This window comes from Chanodichthys erythropterus, chromosome 4 (assembly GCF_024489055.1).
Source record: "Chanodichthys erythropterus isolate Z2021 chromosome 4, ASM2448905v1, whole genome shotgun sequence".
Taxonomy (NCBI): Eukaryota; Metazoa; Chordata; class Actinopteri; order Cypriniformes; family Xenocyprididae; genus Chanodichthys; species Chanodichthys erythropterus.
The window spans coordinates 34,514,594-34,529,922 of NC_090224.1; the positions used below are offsets into that span (position 1 = coordinate 34,514,594).

General features: G+C 37.2%; 1 protein-coding gene across 3 annotated transcripts in view; it reads left to right on the plus strand.

Moving 5' to 3' along the window:
• The first annotated feature begins 5,180 nt into the window (after window positions 1-5,180).
• Window positions 5,181-15,329, plus strand: part of dab1a (DAB adaptor protein 1a) — a 128,674-nt gene continuing 118,525 nt past the window's right edge. For all 3 annotated transcript variants that reach the window (XM_067383471.1, XM_067383470.1, XM_067383472.1), the window contains exon 1: window positions 5,181-5,381. In XM_067383471.1, the coding sequence (XP_067239572.1) occupies window positions 5,378-5,381 (4 nt within the window). In that variant the 5' untranslated portion in view covers window positions 5,181-5,377. The remainder of the gene's footprint in view (window positions 5,382-15,329) is intronic.

The window sequence follows — 15,329 nt, forward strand, 5'->3', positions numbered from 1 at the left end:
GGTCATAGAGAAATCAAAGATTTTTGCAAAATGTATGAATAGTCATATTTTTCATGAAATCAGGCTGTAATTTATTCATGCCGCAATACATGCTGGGAAACTGAGCTCTGGCACATCACACTATTACAGTTAATCTGTAAATATCCAAAAGATTACTGTAATACCGACAGAAAATCAGTGTAATTTCCCCAGCACATGCGGCTACATCAATTATTTTCTGCTCCTGAAGTCACAGTATATCATCGACATTTAATTCTAATAAATTGTAGAAATATTACACTAAAAATGACACCTTAAGTACAGCAGGAATACACTTTATGTAGATTTTGTAATGCAGGTACACAAAAAGTATAAAAAAAATAAAATAAACGGGAGGAAAAAGAGTTTGCTTTCATAACATGATGACTGCAGTTATTGTGGTCACGATCTTGTCAAGATCTTCGATTGAAGCTTTGAGTGTATGAAAGCAAACTGTAATTTCACATACATGCCTCCATAGTAAGAAGAAACGTTGTTATCGGAAGAGGGAGGCGTAATGTTTTCCCTATTGTATTTTTAAAGAAGTTGTCAGATTCACAATACACCTCCTGTCAAACAAGAGCTTTAGTGGTAGGCATACATATAAGAGCACAAATTTAAAATACATAGTGTATAGAGTGTGTCAGTGAGTGTTGTGGTATTGTTCGACAGAGATACCGTAATCACCAGAACCGAGTGTTTAATTGATTTGGTTCTGAATTGTGCTGTCTGGTCTTTTGTTGAAGATGTGGATCACTGTCAGAGTTGACATGCAGGGGTTTATTAAGCTCTGAGACTGGTCATTAAGCTGTCCAGATCTCTGTCTCTCTTCCATATTAACATCTCTCATTCCATCTTTTTATCCAGAATTCCATTTTTTGCCACAAATCAGTGACTGGCAGCTTTAGATGGAGGTTGATTGCCAACGAGAGGGCTATGGCATCTAAACAATATTTCATCAAACATATGGACTAAGAATAAAACTGGAAAGGATTGTCAAATGAACAGAAATAGAACTGGATTAAAACCAAAGCAGATCTCTTTGCTGTGCTTCTGGTTAGCCGTCGTGCGACTGGTGGTTTTTTATCTCCAGTGTTATTCAAAACTGAATTGAGAATACCTTTTAAATTTCTATTCAAATTCTGAATTCTGAAAAATAATCAATGAAATTAAAGGAGCTTCTTTATATTGTCAGTGATTATTATAATTTATAAAACGGTTAGTTCCTGTCCTTGATTCTGATTGGTCAATAGCTGTGTTTTATTCACAATAAAACATGGCTATGACCGCTTCACCCAACGGTTCTGTGTATCACTACACAACACCCATAGCAACCACTCTTAGCAGCATAAACTGTTTGTTTTCAATTGATATTGTTAATTGAAGCTTACTGTATTATGTAGAAGAATGTTGTGAAAAAGAGATCGAGTGAGCGAGTTTATTACCTGCATTTAGATTTAGCATTTTCCTTCAGGTCAGTCCTATGTGCATAATAAAAAATCTGTTTAAATGATCGATGTACACTGTAAAAAAAATCCAGTTGTTTCTACGGAAAAACGGCAGCTGTGGTTACCAGAACAATACTGTAAAAATGACATCAAACCGTAAACATGCGGAGTTACATGTGAATTTTACATTTTAAATATGTATATTTAACATTGGATTTCAGTACACTGTAAAAAAAAATCCCAGTAAAATTTACGGTAAAATAACATATTTCATTAACTGATATAATGTTAATTTACCAACCTAATGAAGTACTAATATCTGTTTTGTATCTTTATAATACACTGACAGTCACCAAACACAGTAGTGATGAGAGTCACATGATGAATCGAAGTTCATCACAAGCTGAGGAGGACAACACTAATATATAGAAGGAGCACACAGTGTCATTCACACACACTCTAAACACCATCATGGTAACATGCATGAAATTTTAAAAATGCAATAAACATTAATTTAACAGCATTAGATGTAACATAAAACCCTAATGTACATAACTGATTAGAAAAAAAAATGAGAAAAAATAAGAAGAAACAGTTATTTCAACAAAAATATATCAAATGTGAAGTGTCACGCAGGGAATTGTGGGAATGTCAATTTATGGTTTTTCAATGTAAATTTTACAATGAATTGTTATTTTTCACTTTCAAAAACTGTGAATTTAATGGTATTTTACCGTAAAATTACATTAAATGTACCGTTAGATCTATTACAGTTATTCACTGTATATAGTACGGAAACTTTCTGTAAACCAATTAACAGTTTTTCACCGCAGCATTTTTACAGTCTTTTGCTGTTAATATCACGGTAATTTTTTACAGTGTATTATCTTGTCCTTTTAACATTTAAGGGGCTTTCCTGTGACTGACAGCACTAGTCAAAGCATTTGTCAGTTGCGTCTTGTTCTGTTTTCACAACAATTCAGTCTTTTCAATGTGACACACTCATTAAAACGTCTCGGTTACGTATGTAACGGAGACGTACGTCAGTAGTGACCGACGAATTGGAATTGCGATATCCCAATTCGTCGGTCACTACTGACGTACGTCGAACGTGACCGACTGAAAGGGAACAGTCTTTGCTGCCATCTAATGGTGTAATAATATAACTTCTGTTGCTGTTCACGGTCAGGGAATTTTTTATTTTTATTTTTTTCCGGGGGAAGGAAGGCTTTTAGTGATTTTACTTCATGAAAGTTGCATTGATACGTATTTTTGGCTTTAATATTTGTATTGTGTGGTAACCATTTTATAAAAGCAATAAGGTACTCGAGGCTAGTGCTGTATCGTGAATAAGTCACGGCTGAAGGGGTTACTCCGCTTCGCATCATGCCTAACAGCACCCTTCAGCCGTGACTTATTCACAATATAGCACAGCCTCTCGTACCTTATTGCTTACTTTTAATCCACCAAAAAAAAAAAAAAAAAAAAAAAAAAAAATAAGTCTCTAATTTACTGATTTAAGACATAATTCATGTCTGTAGTCACTTGTTCTGAACTGTCCCAAAAGTTTAATACTTAGGGTAGGGGTGTGTTTCATTTTTGAAGTCAAAAAAGTTCCTCTTCACAGCTGTAAGATTTCAGCTGTCACATCAGATATGGTTAAACTTATGAAATTTGTAAAACAAAAAGGCTGAGGAGAGACTTGAAGTTCTGACAGGTCTCAGGAGGGAGCATATGGTGTGCGGTGATTAAGACGATGAGGAGAGATTTGGGGCCTTTTGTCACAGTGACACAGATGAAGATCTAGACCCAAATAAAGATCTTATATTAGTAATTCATACAGATACTCTGTGATATGCTTTAGAGACAGACATTCCTGAGCCTAAGGGCAAAAAGGAAGACACCAGGCTGATGAAACACTAATGAAATATTATGTCAAGCTGTCTGTGACCCAGGTGAAGTTTGCAGTCCTTCATGAATATAGGAAGTTTTCAGTTTTAATTTGTGAATTATCATAGCAGTGCTGCGTAGGCCTCATACAGAGTGGCAGGGCTGCAAAACGTGGGCATAATTAACTAAGATATACCAAAATCATGCTGGGGTTTTAAGCAACCAAATTTGCGTATAGCGTAGAAAACGATAATGTGTTTTGACCATATGGTCAGGTGTTTACACTGCTGGATATGGACTATGGACGAACGAGGAGGTGACAGGTTTTTTTTTTTTTTTTTTTAACAGTGAATATTAATGCTAATGCTGTATTAGATGGAAAACAATAATGCAATGCAATAGTCTGCCAGCGTTTCCAAGAGCAAATGGCTCTCAGCCCTCATTACATGAGTTATTGCAGTTATTCAGCTGCTTCTCCTGGCAGCATTTAGGAACAATATGTATAATTGCCGCAGTATAGCAAATACAACTCTACCCAAAGCAAGGAGGTCATTCAACTCAAGATAACATGAGCCCCGTTTCCACCGCAGGAACTTTACCCAGGAACTAGGGACTTTGGGCTGGTACTCGTTGTGTTTCCACCGCAGGAACCAGGAACTAAAAAAAGTTCCGGGTAAAATTTCCCCCTCAGAAAAATCCCTGATGGCGAGGTGGTACTTTTTCAAAGTTCAGGAACTTTTGGGGGTGGGACTAGGCGCTGAACATGCTGATTGGTCGGATTCACGCCGCATTTGATTGGTCAACTCCACGCAGAAAAACATCCGCCATTTTTAAAAAGTAGCATTTTAATAATGTAGCAGATGGAACAGAAACATGCAATACCTCACAGTCTTTTTAGTCACATTTTCAGAAACTTGCTTAACAAATGTAAAAACATTTGTATGAATCCCAGGTTCAGAATTTTTATTTTATTTTATTTTATTTTATTTTATTTTATTTTATTTTATTTTATTTTAAAATAGCTCAATTTGGATTTCTTAGGTAATAACTGCATTTATTGTTTTTTTTATTATACACTGTAAACAATTATTATCATGATTTGTTATCATAACATTTTTTTATTTTGTAAAATCAACTTAGATAATGTAATTCAGCTAACATAATATTTGAGTTTCTGTTGATTAAACCAAATGCCTTCAGTGTAATAACTCAAATTTTTACTTTCAATGAACTCGAAATTTTAAGGCAATCAGGTAACTTACTTTTTTTTTTTTTAAGTTAAACCAACAATTCTTTTTTACAATGTACTTTGGAGAGACTTTTTTTTTTTTTTTTTTTTACCTCAAAGCATCTGATTTGTTTTCCCTCAATAAATGGCCGCTGCCGAGGTCACTTTTCGTGCTGTTGTGTCTCTCTAATCAAAATGCCATTTCATTTATGTGCCGTCAACATTCTGATTACTCTGGGCCCTGAGGAAGCACTGGAAACAATTTAATTTCGTAACGTTTTATATCTTATTTCATAACCTTGACGTTTGTTTTGATTGCCCAAGATTGTCTGGAACGACCCTTCTCGAATCAATGTACATGGAATGATGTGATTAGAATTTAAAGGCACAGTAGAATTTTCTAGAATGCTTCAAAATGACAACAGCGCTACTCTTGTAAAGTGTCATTTCCTCATTCTCTCTTCTAACCTTTGTACAACCTCTGTGCAATAATGTGTAACCATTCGACACATTTCAATGAGACCTTTGGCACTATGGTTGTATAACTGATATGATGACACAGAAGAAGGCTTATATTTTCAAGTGAAAATATTGCCCTCAGCGGCAGAGGAATCAGACAGTGTACAGATTCTTTTGGGGATCCTCACGCCCCATTTGATTTCACCCTCGGGTTTCTCTCTCTCTCTCTCTTGTCATCTCTTCTTCAATGCTGTAATTAAGTGAAAATTTATGTGCGATTTTTCCGTCTGACGATCAGGGATAATCACGGCATATTACAGCACAGCCTGCTGAGATGGGTAAGCAAACAGTGCGCAACAGAAAGACTGTGTTTGTGTCTTTTAATCTGAGCAATTGTTGCATTAGACTGCGGTTATGTGTTTAGGAATTACAATTAATATTTATTTTATTTATTTAGGCATGTGTATGAGTTTAATATTGATCGCACAGTTGAATGGCCCTTATGTTTTTTAAAAAGGTTATTTAATATGCTAGGGGAAAGGCATGTTCATTCTATACAAGGCAAATCACAACCATATTTTCTTGTATATTGTTTCTTATTTTCTTCTCAAAGTTCAGTCTGCCTTGACTTTTACTAATTTCTGTGGGTGTCTGAGGCTTTTGTAGCCCATGTTTCAGATAAGTAGCTCCATTCATCAGAAGGAAAGCCATGAAAGTCCTGTCTCTGAGCCGTCAGCATATCACAGTGACACTGTGTCTCAGATGAACTTGATTCTGGGCTGAGAAATAGCTAAAGCTTTATGCTTTATGTCTGGTTAATTTATCAGTGCATGTCTGAATCTCCAGTTTGAAGAGAGCGACTGAATCTCTTGGCAATTTGCTTCATGAACCGATTTACTTCATGGTTCATCCTCACAGAGAAGCTGCTGTGGATGGGTTTTACTGATAAGATCTTTATCGATTGACCAGTGAGCTGCTTTTAGTGTGTGGGGTTTGTAAGATACGGTATGAACGTTGAAGGGGGGACAATGTGGTTGTTTGGAGAGGAGCAAATACTAGATGAAAACATGGCTTTGTTGTGTTTGTGTGGATAAGTGTTGTAACACGAATTAGGCTGAAGACAACCTGGAACAGTCTAGAATACCTCCATAATCTAGGTCACTCACCCTCTCTCTTTCTCTCTCTCTCTCTCTCTCACACACACACACACACACACAATCCCTAGAGCTGTCCATGACCATAAGTGAGATGCCCTCTGGGTATTTGTTCATAACACACAATCACACAGATAAAGAGAGCCAGAAAACGAGAACATACTATGCTTGCTACCTAGAAAGCATGTTTAGACATCATACACACTCTAAACCAACCTGGTCTCATGGGAGAGACGTATCTGTGGGCACGTTTTCGCAAAACAAAAAATTACGTACCAGCGCGTACGTCTGGCTGCAGTTTCTGACAGAAACAAATGCTAGAGGCCAGTAAAACGTAAATCAGTGCTTTGGCTCGTTTTCACACAAGGTTTCAACGACGGCCGGGGTTGGATTACGGATTCCTAAATCCTCGTTTTGACATCTCCTTGCGCAATATCATGTCACGACTTCAAAATGCTTCTTACTGGAGTGCCCGATTTGTAAACGAACATACTTTGGACATTCCGACTCTATGCATTTAGTTTTTTTTGGCCGTAACCAAGCTTGCTCGGTAGCTCAGCCGATACGGAGTTGGACTTACGATGAGGAGTCGACTCCCCCTGCCTGGGTACGAATCCCGTGAAAGGCGACTGACTGGGGCAAAAAAAAAAAAAAAAAAGAGAGAGATCTAAATGAGCTGAAAAACGGTACACGATCGCGGACGCTTCTTACATCACGTTTGCTTTTGTTAACGGCATCGGGTAGGTTTAGGCGTAGCGTCGTGGGATGTTATTTTAAAACTAAATGAAGCGCAAATGTCAAATCGAGAACCGCGGCGATTCATCTAAAAAGCAATGTCATAAAAACATACTGCACTCACCCTATTATCTGCTCTGGCAAAAAAAAAAAAAAAAAACGGGAACACACTTTTAGCGCCGCTCAGTGGACATTTCGCAGCGAAACTGCACCGATATGTACTCACTGGTACGTATTTCGCGACTCGCAAAAACGTGCCCACGGATACGTTTTCGTCATGATACCAGGTTGCTCCAAACATGAAGACTATTCCAAAAAGTAGGTGCATTCTAAATGACCTTTTGTCAATATTCTAAGGCAGTATTGCATGTGTTCTTTCAGGAGAAAGCAATCTCAGAGTGCACTGCAACAAGCTCTGTGAAAATTTAAAACATTCAAGATGGACTGATTATAAATCAGCCCAGGCTCAGTGGCAAACAGGCTTATTCTGCACAATACTGTGTTGTTTCGTGACGCTGTGGAGATGGTCATGTGATGCAAAGGTCAAAATGTTTGTTTAACAAATCATGCACTGTGTTAAAAGTGTTTTAAAGTTTTGAAAGTTTTGCACATCGAATTTTGCAATTGAGACCCCTGAGCAATTGACCCCTAAAATGGCTGACTCCTTGATCAGTGCCAGACTAGTGAATTAGGGAGCTGACTGAGACGCACCCATAGCTACTTATGTATTAGTAGGCATATCCTTTCTGATTTGACTGTAGCCTCACCCCAGAGATGCTGTTATCCCAACCCTGTTAAAATTCAACTCATATTGCTTTTATACACTTGTGTGTTCATTTGATTTTGCAAGGCACAGTCAAAGAAAGAGTGTGTGTGTGTGCAAGTTAGGTCACAAGTGCATATCTATATGGTGTATATCATCAGAAAGAGCTTGACTACTGCTACGTACCTCTGAATACAAAACATAAAGAATATCTAATAGCAATTTCCATCCATATCCACCCACTACTGCACAGAATAGGTGAATGTGTCATATAAACAGAAAAAAAAAACCTTTGGCTTTCTTCTTGAATGTATCCTTCAACCTGCAGTTGCAGCAACATTTTTGAATGTCTATTTAATTTATTTATTCTGATACTTCTTATTCTGATCATTTATTTATTAATTCTTTAATCTGTTTATTCTGATTGCCCTGGATACATTGGCTTGTTGATAAATACACACTTTCACTTTAGCATCAACACTATCTTTTATTTAATTTCAAATAAAACTTTTTAGTATTGGCAATAAACATTTTCTGTGAAAAACCCAGTGTTATTTTAGTATTATCCATATACAATTACAGTTTGCTTTTATTTTTATATTTTCATTTTTCATGTTAATTTTTCTTTAAATTTTAGTAATTTTGTTATATCCTTTTTTCATTTTTATTAGTTTTTTTTGTATTTCTACTTAGTTTTTTTTATTTTATTTTATTTTATTTTATTTTATTTTATTTTATTTTATTTTATTTTATTTTATTTTATTTTATTTTATTTGTCCGGAAATTTGGATTTCTTAAAGGTATAGTTTATATATATATATATATATATATATATATATATATATATATATATATATATATATATACACACACACACACATTATAAATCACAGGATTTCTATCTTCATATATGTGTTTATGTCTATCTTTTTGTTTATATTTTAATTAGCAAAGTTAAAGGTGGGATAAGGAGATTGTGAAAAACGCTGTTGGACATTATTGATATTTGAAATCAACCCAAACAAACCCACCCCTCTCTTCATTGTTCCGCCTCCAAAACAAACTCTCCTGCTCCGAGTTGGTCTCGAACCCCGGCCCGTCTGCTGCTGGCAGGCAAGTCGAGTGCACTAACAATGACGCTAAACTCTACATTCTCTAGTGGTTGTCAGTGCGCAGTAGTTTACCTGCTCAGCTCTCACTATCTGGCCACTGTTAAACACAATGCGAGAATGGATGTCCGTTTATTACAGCTGATGCGCAACAAAATGCTTCATGAAAAATAAAACGCAGATGATGAACGAACAACAAGTGCAAAAAATGAACGTACAGTACACAAGAGTAAATGCATACAAAAGTTTTTTGTTAGTCGCCAACAGCACAGCAGCTCCAGACAATCATGACACTCAACCCAAGTTTTACTCACGTGAAGTGGAATGAAAGCAGCCTCCGCATCTGTTTTCAGGCCTTCCCGCTGGAAAGCTTTTCTAATATAAACTCGGTCCTAAAGATCTTGCCCAGTCATAACCCTTCATTCCAGTGATATTTTTTTGAGCTCTTTTGTATTGTCTCATCATCTCTTTCTGCAGTTTTTTAACTTACTCTGTTATTCTGTCTCCTCGACCGTTATAGCTACGCCCCCTAATGCTGATTGGTTACACATTTGTTGTTGGTATCGGCCCGACTAACTTCCAAACAGTGCTTTTCAAAATGTACTTACCCCACCTTTAACCTTTAAATCTGAGTTTAAGAGGTCACTGTAATTTGGAACGAATTTTGACAAATTATGTTTTATTTTTTATTTAAAATTTTTGGCAGTCATTCTTTGGCAGGTATGAAAAACATGTTGAGTTGCCTGTTGCTGTCTCTGATTGTGCAGCTTCCAGATCAGGCATCATTTTCGAACCCATTCAGCTCTCTGACAGATTAAACAAATCCACTGCTTTTCATAATGAAATGATCCTCTGCTCTCCACTCTGTTCTCTCATTTGCTCTGTTCTCTGATATGTTTTAATAAACTTCACTGTCATTTACAAAGCTGTCTGACTGATACGTTCAAGTCAGTGTGTTTGTGTGTGTATATGCGCCCCTGTGGACATGCTTGATGCAGCTGTGTATGCGTGATGCATTTATTTGGTGGCAGCCTAATCAGATAGCAGTAATTGTGTTTACCCTGCTAAGGGAACATGTGCGCAGTAATTGGTGCCTTGATTAGATCCGCCGTGGCTGTGAGGCTGCTATGCAATCTCCTATTAAAAACACATTGCATTCAAACTAGGATATGCAGGCTGTGGCTGAACAATGTTTGGTGTTCAGAAACTCTGCCTTCTCAGTGACAGTGACGTAACACGGAGGGGGGAGGTTAGGGAGGATTTGTCCTAAATGTCACAAGAACCAACAATATGAGTAAAATTAAGTCCTCGAAACATTGTGTTGTTGCTGGATGTCTGTAGCACTTGTTGTTTTATAGATAAATAGATAGATGTTGTAACATTCAGAGATAGTCAGAATGCGAAATCTTGCTAAATGTATAGGCAACCAAACAGGTGTTGCAATTTACCATCTACTACAGATTTTCAATTAAACAATCAACATTAAAAAGAGTTTTGACCTCAATCTTATTGCAGTGTATTTTAAAGGCAATAACCTTGGCAATAAGTTTTATGGGTTAAATCATGCAGAAATAGGTAACAATTACAGGTCACCATACAGTGAATAGTCATTCTGTTAAACAAAATGCTTTTGGTCCCCTGTTAGATGGTAAAGTGCGACATCTGTTTGGTCGCTTTGCCATTTCTTAATTTGTATTCATTTTAACCTCCAAAATGTTTTTAAAGTGTATTTTTATGGCAAGAACTGGTGTTTTAGTGTTATTATAAACATTGTCGCTACATTCAGAGATTGTCAGAATGTGAAATGTAACATTGCTAAATGTAAAGGCAAGCAAACAGGTGTCGCACTTTATCATCTAGCAGGGAACCAGTGTCCTTTTGTTTAGAGAAATCTCTTCTGCTCACCAAGGCTGCATTTATTTGATTAAAAATTAATTCAAACAGTAATAATATAAAATATTGTTACAATTTAAAATAACTATTTAAAATGTTTTCTGTTTTAATATATTTTAAAATGTAATTTATTCCTCTGATGGCAAAGCTGAAATTTCAGCATCGTTACTCCAGTCTTCAGTGTCACATGATCCTTCAGAAATCATTCTAATATGATGATTTGATGCTCAATAATCATTTCTTCTTATTATCAATGTTGAAAACAGTTGTGCTGCTTAATATTTTTGTGGAAATTGTAATATATATATTTTTATACACAATGTGTTTTAAAGTTTCCATGTGTTATTAAATTCCATTTCTATGTTATGCATCTTATGTGTATGTTGTGTAATGGAGATATGAAGGAAATCTGTGCGTCTTTGAAGAATGTGAGGATCTTTCCGACTCACAGTATGGGTTCTGCTCCACTCTATTTGTGAAACTAATTGCCTTGTAATTAAAATGATGGTGAGATCTGGTGAAGAATAAGTCTGCTCATGTTTATCTCTTCTTCTGTCTTTCTGCCTTCTTTCTCTCTCTCTGGCTTGTCGTTTTTCCTTCTGGGTTCTGAGGGACAGTTGATGCGAAGGGTAAAGATATCGGCCCAGTGAGTGTGTGTGTGTGTGTGTGTGTGTGTGTGTGTGTGTGTGTGTGTGTGTGTGTGTGTGTGTGTGTGTGTGTGTGTGTGTGTGTGTGTGTGTGTGCGTGTGTGTATGAAGCAGACAGCAGCAGTTGGCTGTGAGTGTAATTAAATGTGAAGGTGGAAGAGAGAGAAGTGAATTGCAGATTCATTTATCTTCTGCCAGTCAGACAGATAGAGAGAGTGCATGTGAGGATGGCTGGCAGTTAGTCATGCAGCACTGGACTGGAATATGAGTGATGGAGTTTGCTGATTGAACTTCAGAGGGGGGTAAGAGAGATGGAAACGCATGGGTACAGTGTCGTGTAGTAGTATGGAGTTTCTGCTCATGCTGGAACACAGTTGGCAGCAGAGGTGGGGTTGGTTATGTTATCTTCATAACCACTCCTCTGGATAACCATGTGTTTGTGTCAAGCCAGATGAGAAGACCAGCTTTTGGTCTGCTGGTTTAAGCTGGTCTCCCACCCTGGTCAGTTTGCTGGCTGGTATTAGAGGAGGACAATTTAGCTTGGTTGCCCAGCTAAACCAGCTGAAAGCCAGCCTGGGCAGCATGAGAGACCACCTTAAACCAGTCAAGATCAGCAAACCAGCTTAGTGTTAAGTGTTAAGTTTTATTTTATTTTTATAAGCATGGGGCTTAAAAAGCAGTATGGGGAGAGTGGGGTAAGATGAGCCATTTTTAATTATGTTGACCTCAAGATAAGTACAATAAAAGTATCTAAAGTAAATGATCAGAATACATCTATGACAATGGGTTCTAAAAACATGGCTTCTTATTTAAAAAAAAAAAAAAAAAAATGTTTCTGTGGCTCAATATACAACAGGGTAGGGGTAAGTTGATCCAAATCAGTGGGTAAGTGGGACCATCTAACTGAATCTGAATCAAACCTGTGTGAAATTGTAAAGATAATTTACCTCTTTTAAAAACTAATTTAAAAAAGTAATTTCAGGATGTTTCCTATCATTTTAAATGATCCAAATACAATGACAATACAAAATGACAAAGGGTTCTAAAAAAATATGGCTAAAAAAGTTCCTGTGAGTTCATGTGGCTCACTTTGCCCCATAGCTGCCATTTTGGACAAAACTAGCTACAATGCCTTACTAATTCAGGGTTATATGTAATGATTTGCATGTTTTATACATTGCTAAATCACCAATATGTATCATAAATATTTTTAGACCTGGACAAATTTGCTTTGATATAATCCATTATATCTGTTATGCTAAAATGTTACTTTGACAAGCCAAAGACAGTTTGTAAATAAATGGGTGCCTTCCACTCCTGCCATGTACTGCTAATTTTCACAGTCTGGACGAAATAATGGGTAGTTCAAAAATATATGGTCACATAATAGGTGTAAGGTGTACGGTTGCCAAGATACAGGGGGTGGGTCAACTTACCCACTGGCTCATCTTAACCCACTATCCCCCAACATGCCGTACAGTGTTGGGTCTGTGGATACTGATACCTAACAAAATACAACAATATTACTTCATTAGTTCCACAGTTTATATTGATCCAACATTAGATCCTTTGCGGAAAAGACCAGCATGAGTTTCACACTGTTCCATGGTGAGGTTTGGTGCTGGTCTAGCTAATGGACCAACACAGTGATGAAATTCACATCAAAATATGCGCTCTTTACTGGTACATTGTGGAATATGACCATTGTTCCTTCTGTGCACCTCACAGTGAGTCAAGCCCAGCACACTCGCACCACTGTGTTCCCTTGAGAGATGTGTTTATGAGTGGACCTCAGGACATGCCACACTCCGGTCAGCATGTCAGATCACCGGTGTGATTAGCTGCACTGAGAGTGATGTTAGAGGACGTAAGAAGGCTAAAGTAAAGCGAGCAGGGGATAAATGCTCTGACACAAACATATTCACACCCACAAACTTTGAAAGTTTTGCTCTGCTGACTCATAAGTAGTGGCCATTCTTCACCCCATCTGCTGCTATCTGTCCTTCTCAAGACAGGAAAGGTGGGCACTTCTTTCTCCGTGCTTTCCACCCACCTGTTTTCATCCTCTGTTCACCTCCTCTCTCACTATTTATTTTGCTCATTTCAGACAGGATCTGGTCGATGAGTATGATTTTGGCAAGTAGGTGAACCCTGGATCAACATCCTTTTTGGCATTTATGCTCACAAAGTCTATTGCAAATAGTCCTAACCAGGCTGGACACAATGAAGCGTAAAGCCATAAATCACATATTTTCTCTCTTAGTCTTCTAATTTTTTCTTCTAACCAGCCATGACAAATGATGCAAGACATGTTGTGTTTTTTTTTTTTTTTGTGTGTGTGTGTCACATCACACTCAACATCATTTTACAGGGCTCAACAGTAAGGATTTTTTTCCCCTGCTGGCCAAGTAATGTTTTTACCTGTTCTGCCAAAGTTTTACTGGCCGTTTATTTTTTTTAATTTGAATGTTTTTTTTTTTTGTTTGTTTTTTTGTTTTTGTTTTTTGTAATTATTTTTTGTCCTTTACATTTTTTTATTTAAATTTTTAACACTTTTTTTATATTAATTTATATTATATCAATGTGATATTTTATTTGTGGTCAGTCATATTATTTTAAATAATATTTTTAATCAACAAATATTCCTTAAAATGATCAAAGTTGATATTAAAGACTTATATTGTTACAAAAAAATCAATTTTAAATAAATTCTGTTCTTTTGAACTATCTATTCATCAAAGAATCCTGAAAAAAAAAAAATATATCAATAGAAATATTAAGCTGCACAACTGTTTTCAACATCATTCTCCAACAGTAAAATAGAATAAATCACAGAAACCCAAACGCTTATGTTTGCAAGACATAAAATGGATGTACAAGATCAACAAATGTAACATCAGATATGTCTGATTGGCTGCAGTTTTGTCATGTAACGGCAACATTTCACATTCAGTGAGATCAGAAAATGACTGTACTGTACTGTACTCTTGTATCAATTAAACAATCTATCACTCTTCTCTACAGTCCTGTCAGTCATTCCATAACCACATTCAGCATGGTAGCACTACTCTTTCTAATCGGCATCCCCAGAGACATTTCAACTTGTCTCCCTTTCATGGTTCCAGCCTGAAGCTGTAGCAGTGTCTCCTTGTTAGGCACCTCATATTGATTGCCTACACTTCCCACAAAGCAATTTATTCAGTAGCATCTCTTAGGGCACTGTCTGTGTTAAGAGTGTTATCTGAAGGCTGTTATCAGAGGCTGTCTGAGCTCCATTCAGTGTCATATGGAGATGTTGAATGTTAATTGTGGGGTCAGGAGTTAACTGGCAAGTGTAGGACTGTGTCTTAGGACTGTGTTGTCTTTGTCTGCCTGCAGATATAGTCAGAATAATGAAGTGAGTGTTCTGTCCAAAGACGGTTACCTGCAAGCTAGCTGTTAGGATTCCCATTCATCTCAAACGGACTAAAAATAGTTAAGTTGAAGCTCAAAATGTTTGGTTTGTTAGGATTAAGGTGTTTCACAATTGATTTGAGCCATAAAGCTGGCATCATGCCACACAACAACTGGGCAATTACATATGTAACCCCTCCAGTCCTACTCGCCCCGCTCCGAGCGGGACTCGAACCGGCTTTTCTGGCATGGGAGGCAAGTGCACAAGCAAGGACGCTAAAGACCACAGTCTTTAGTATCAGTTGCTAGTACGCTTCTTACAATCAGTGGAGTGACGTTTACCTACACAGCTTTCACTAGATGGCCTCTGTTACACTCACCCACCTAAATCTCACTCCCACACGGGTCACGGCACCATTGTAACAGGTCCTACTCAACCAACTCTGACCCCTAACAAGGATGCTAAAGACTGCAGTCGCCAGTGTACACTCACCCACCTAAACCTCACTCCCATCCGGGTCACGGCACTAATGTAACAGGTTCTGCTTGACCCGCTCCAACCCCTAACAAGGACGCTAATTCTATCATAAAG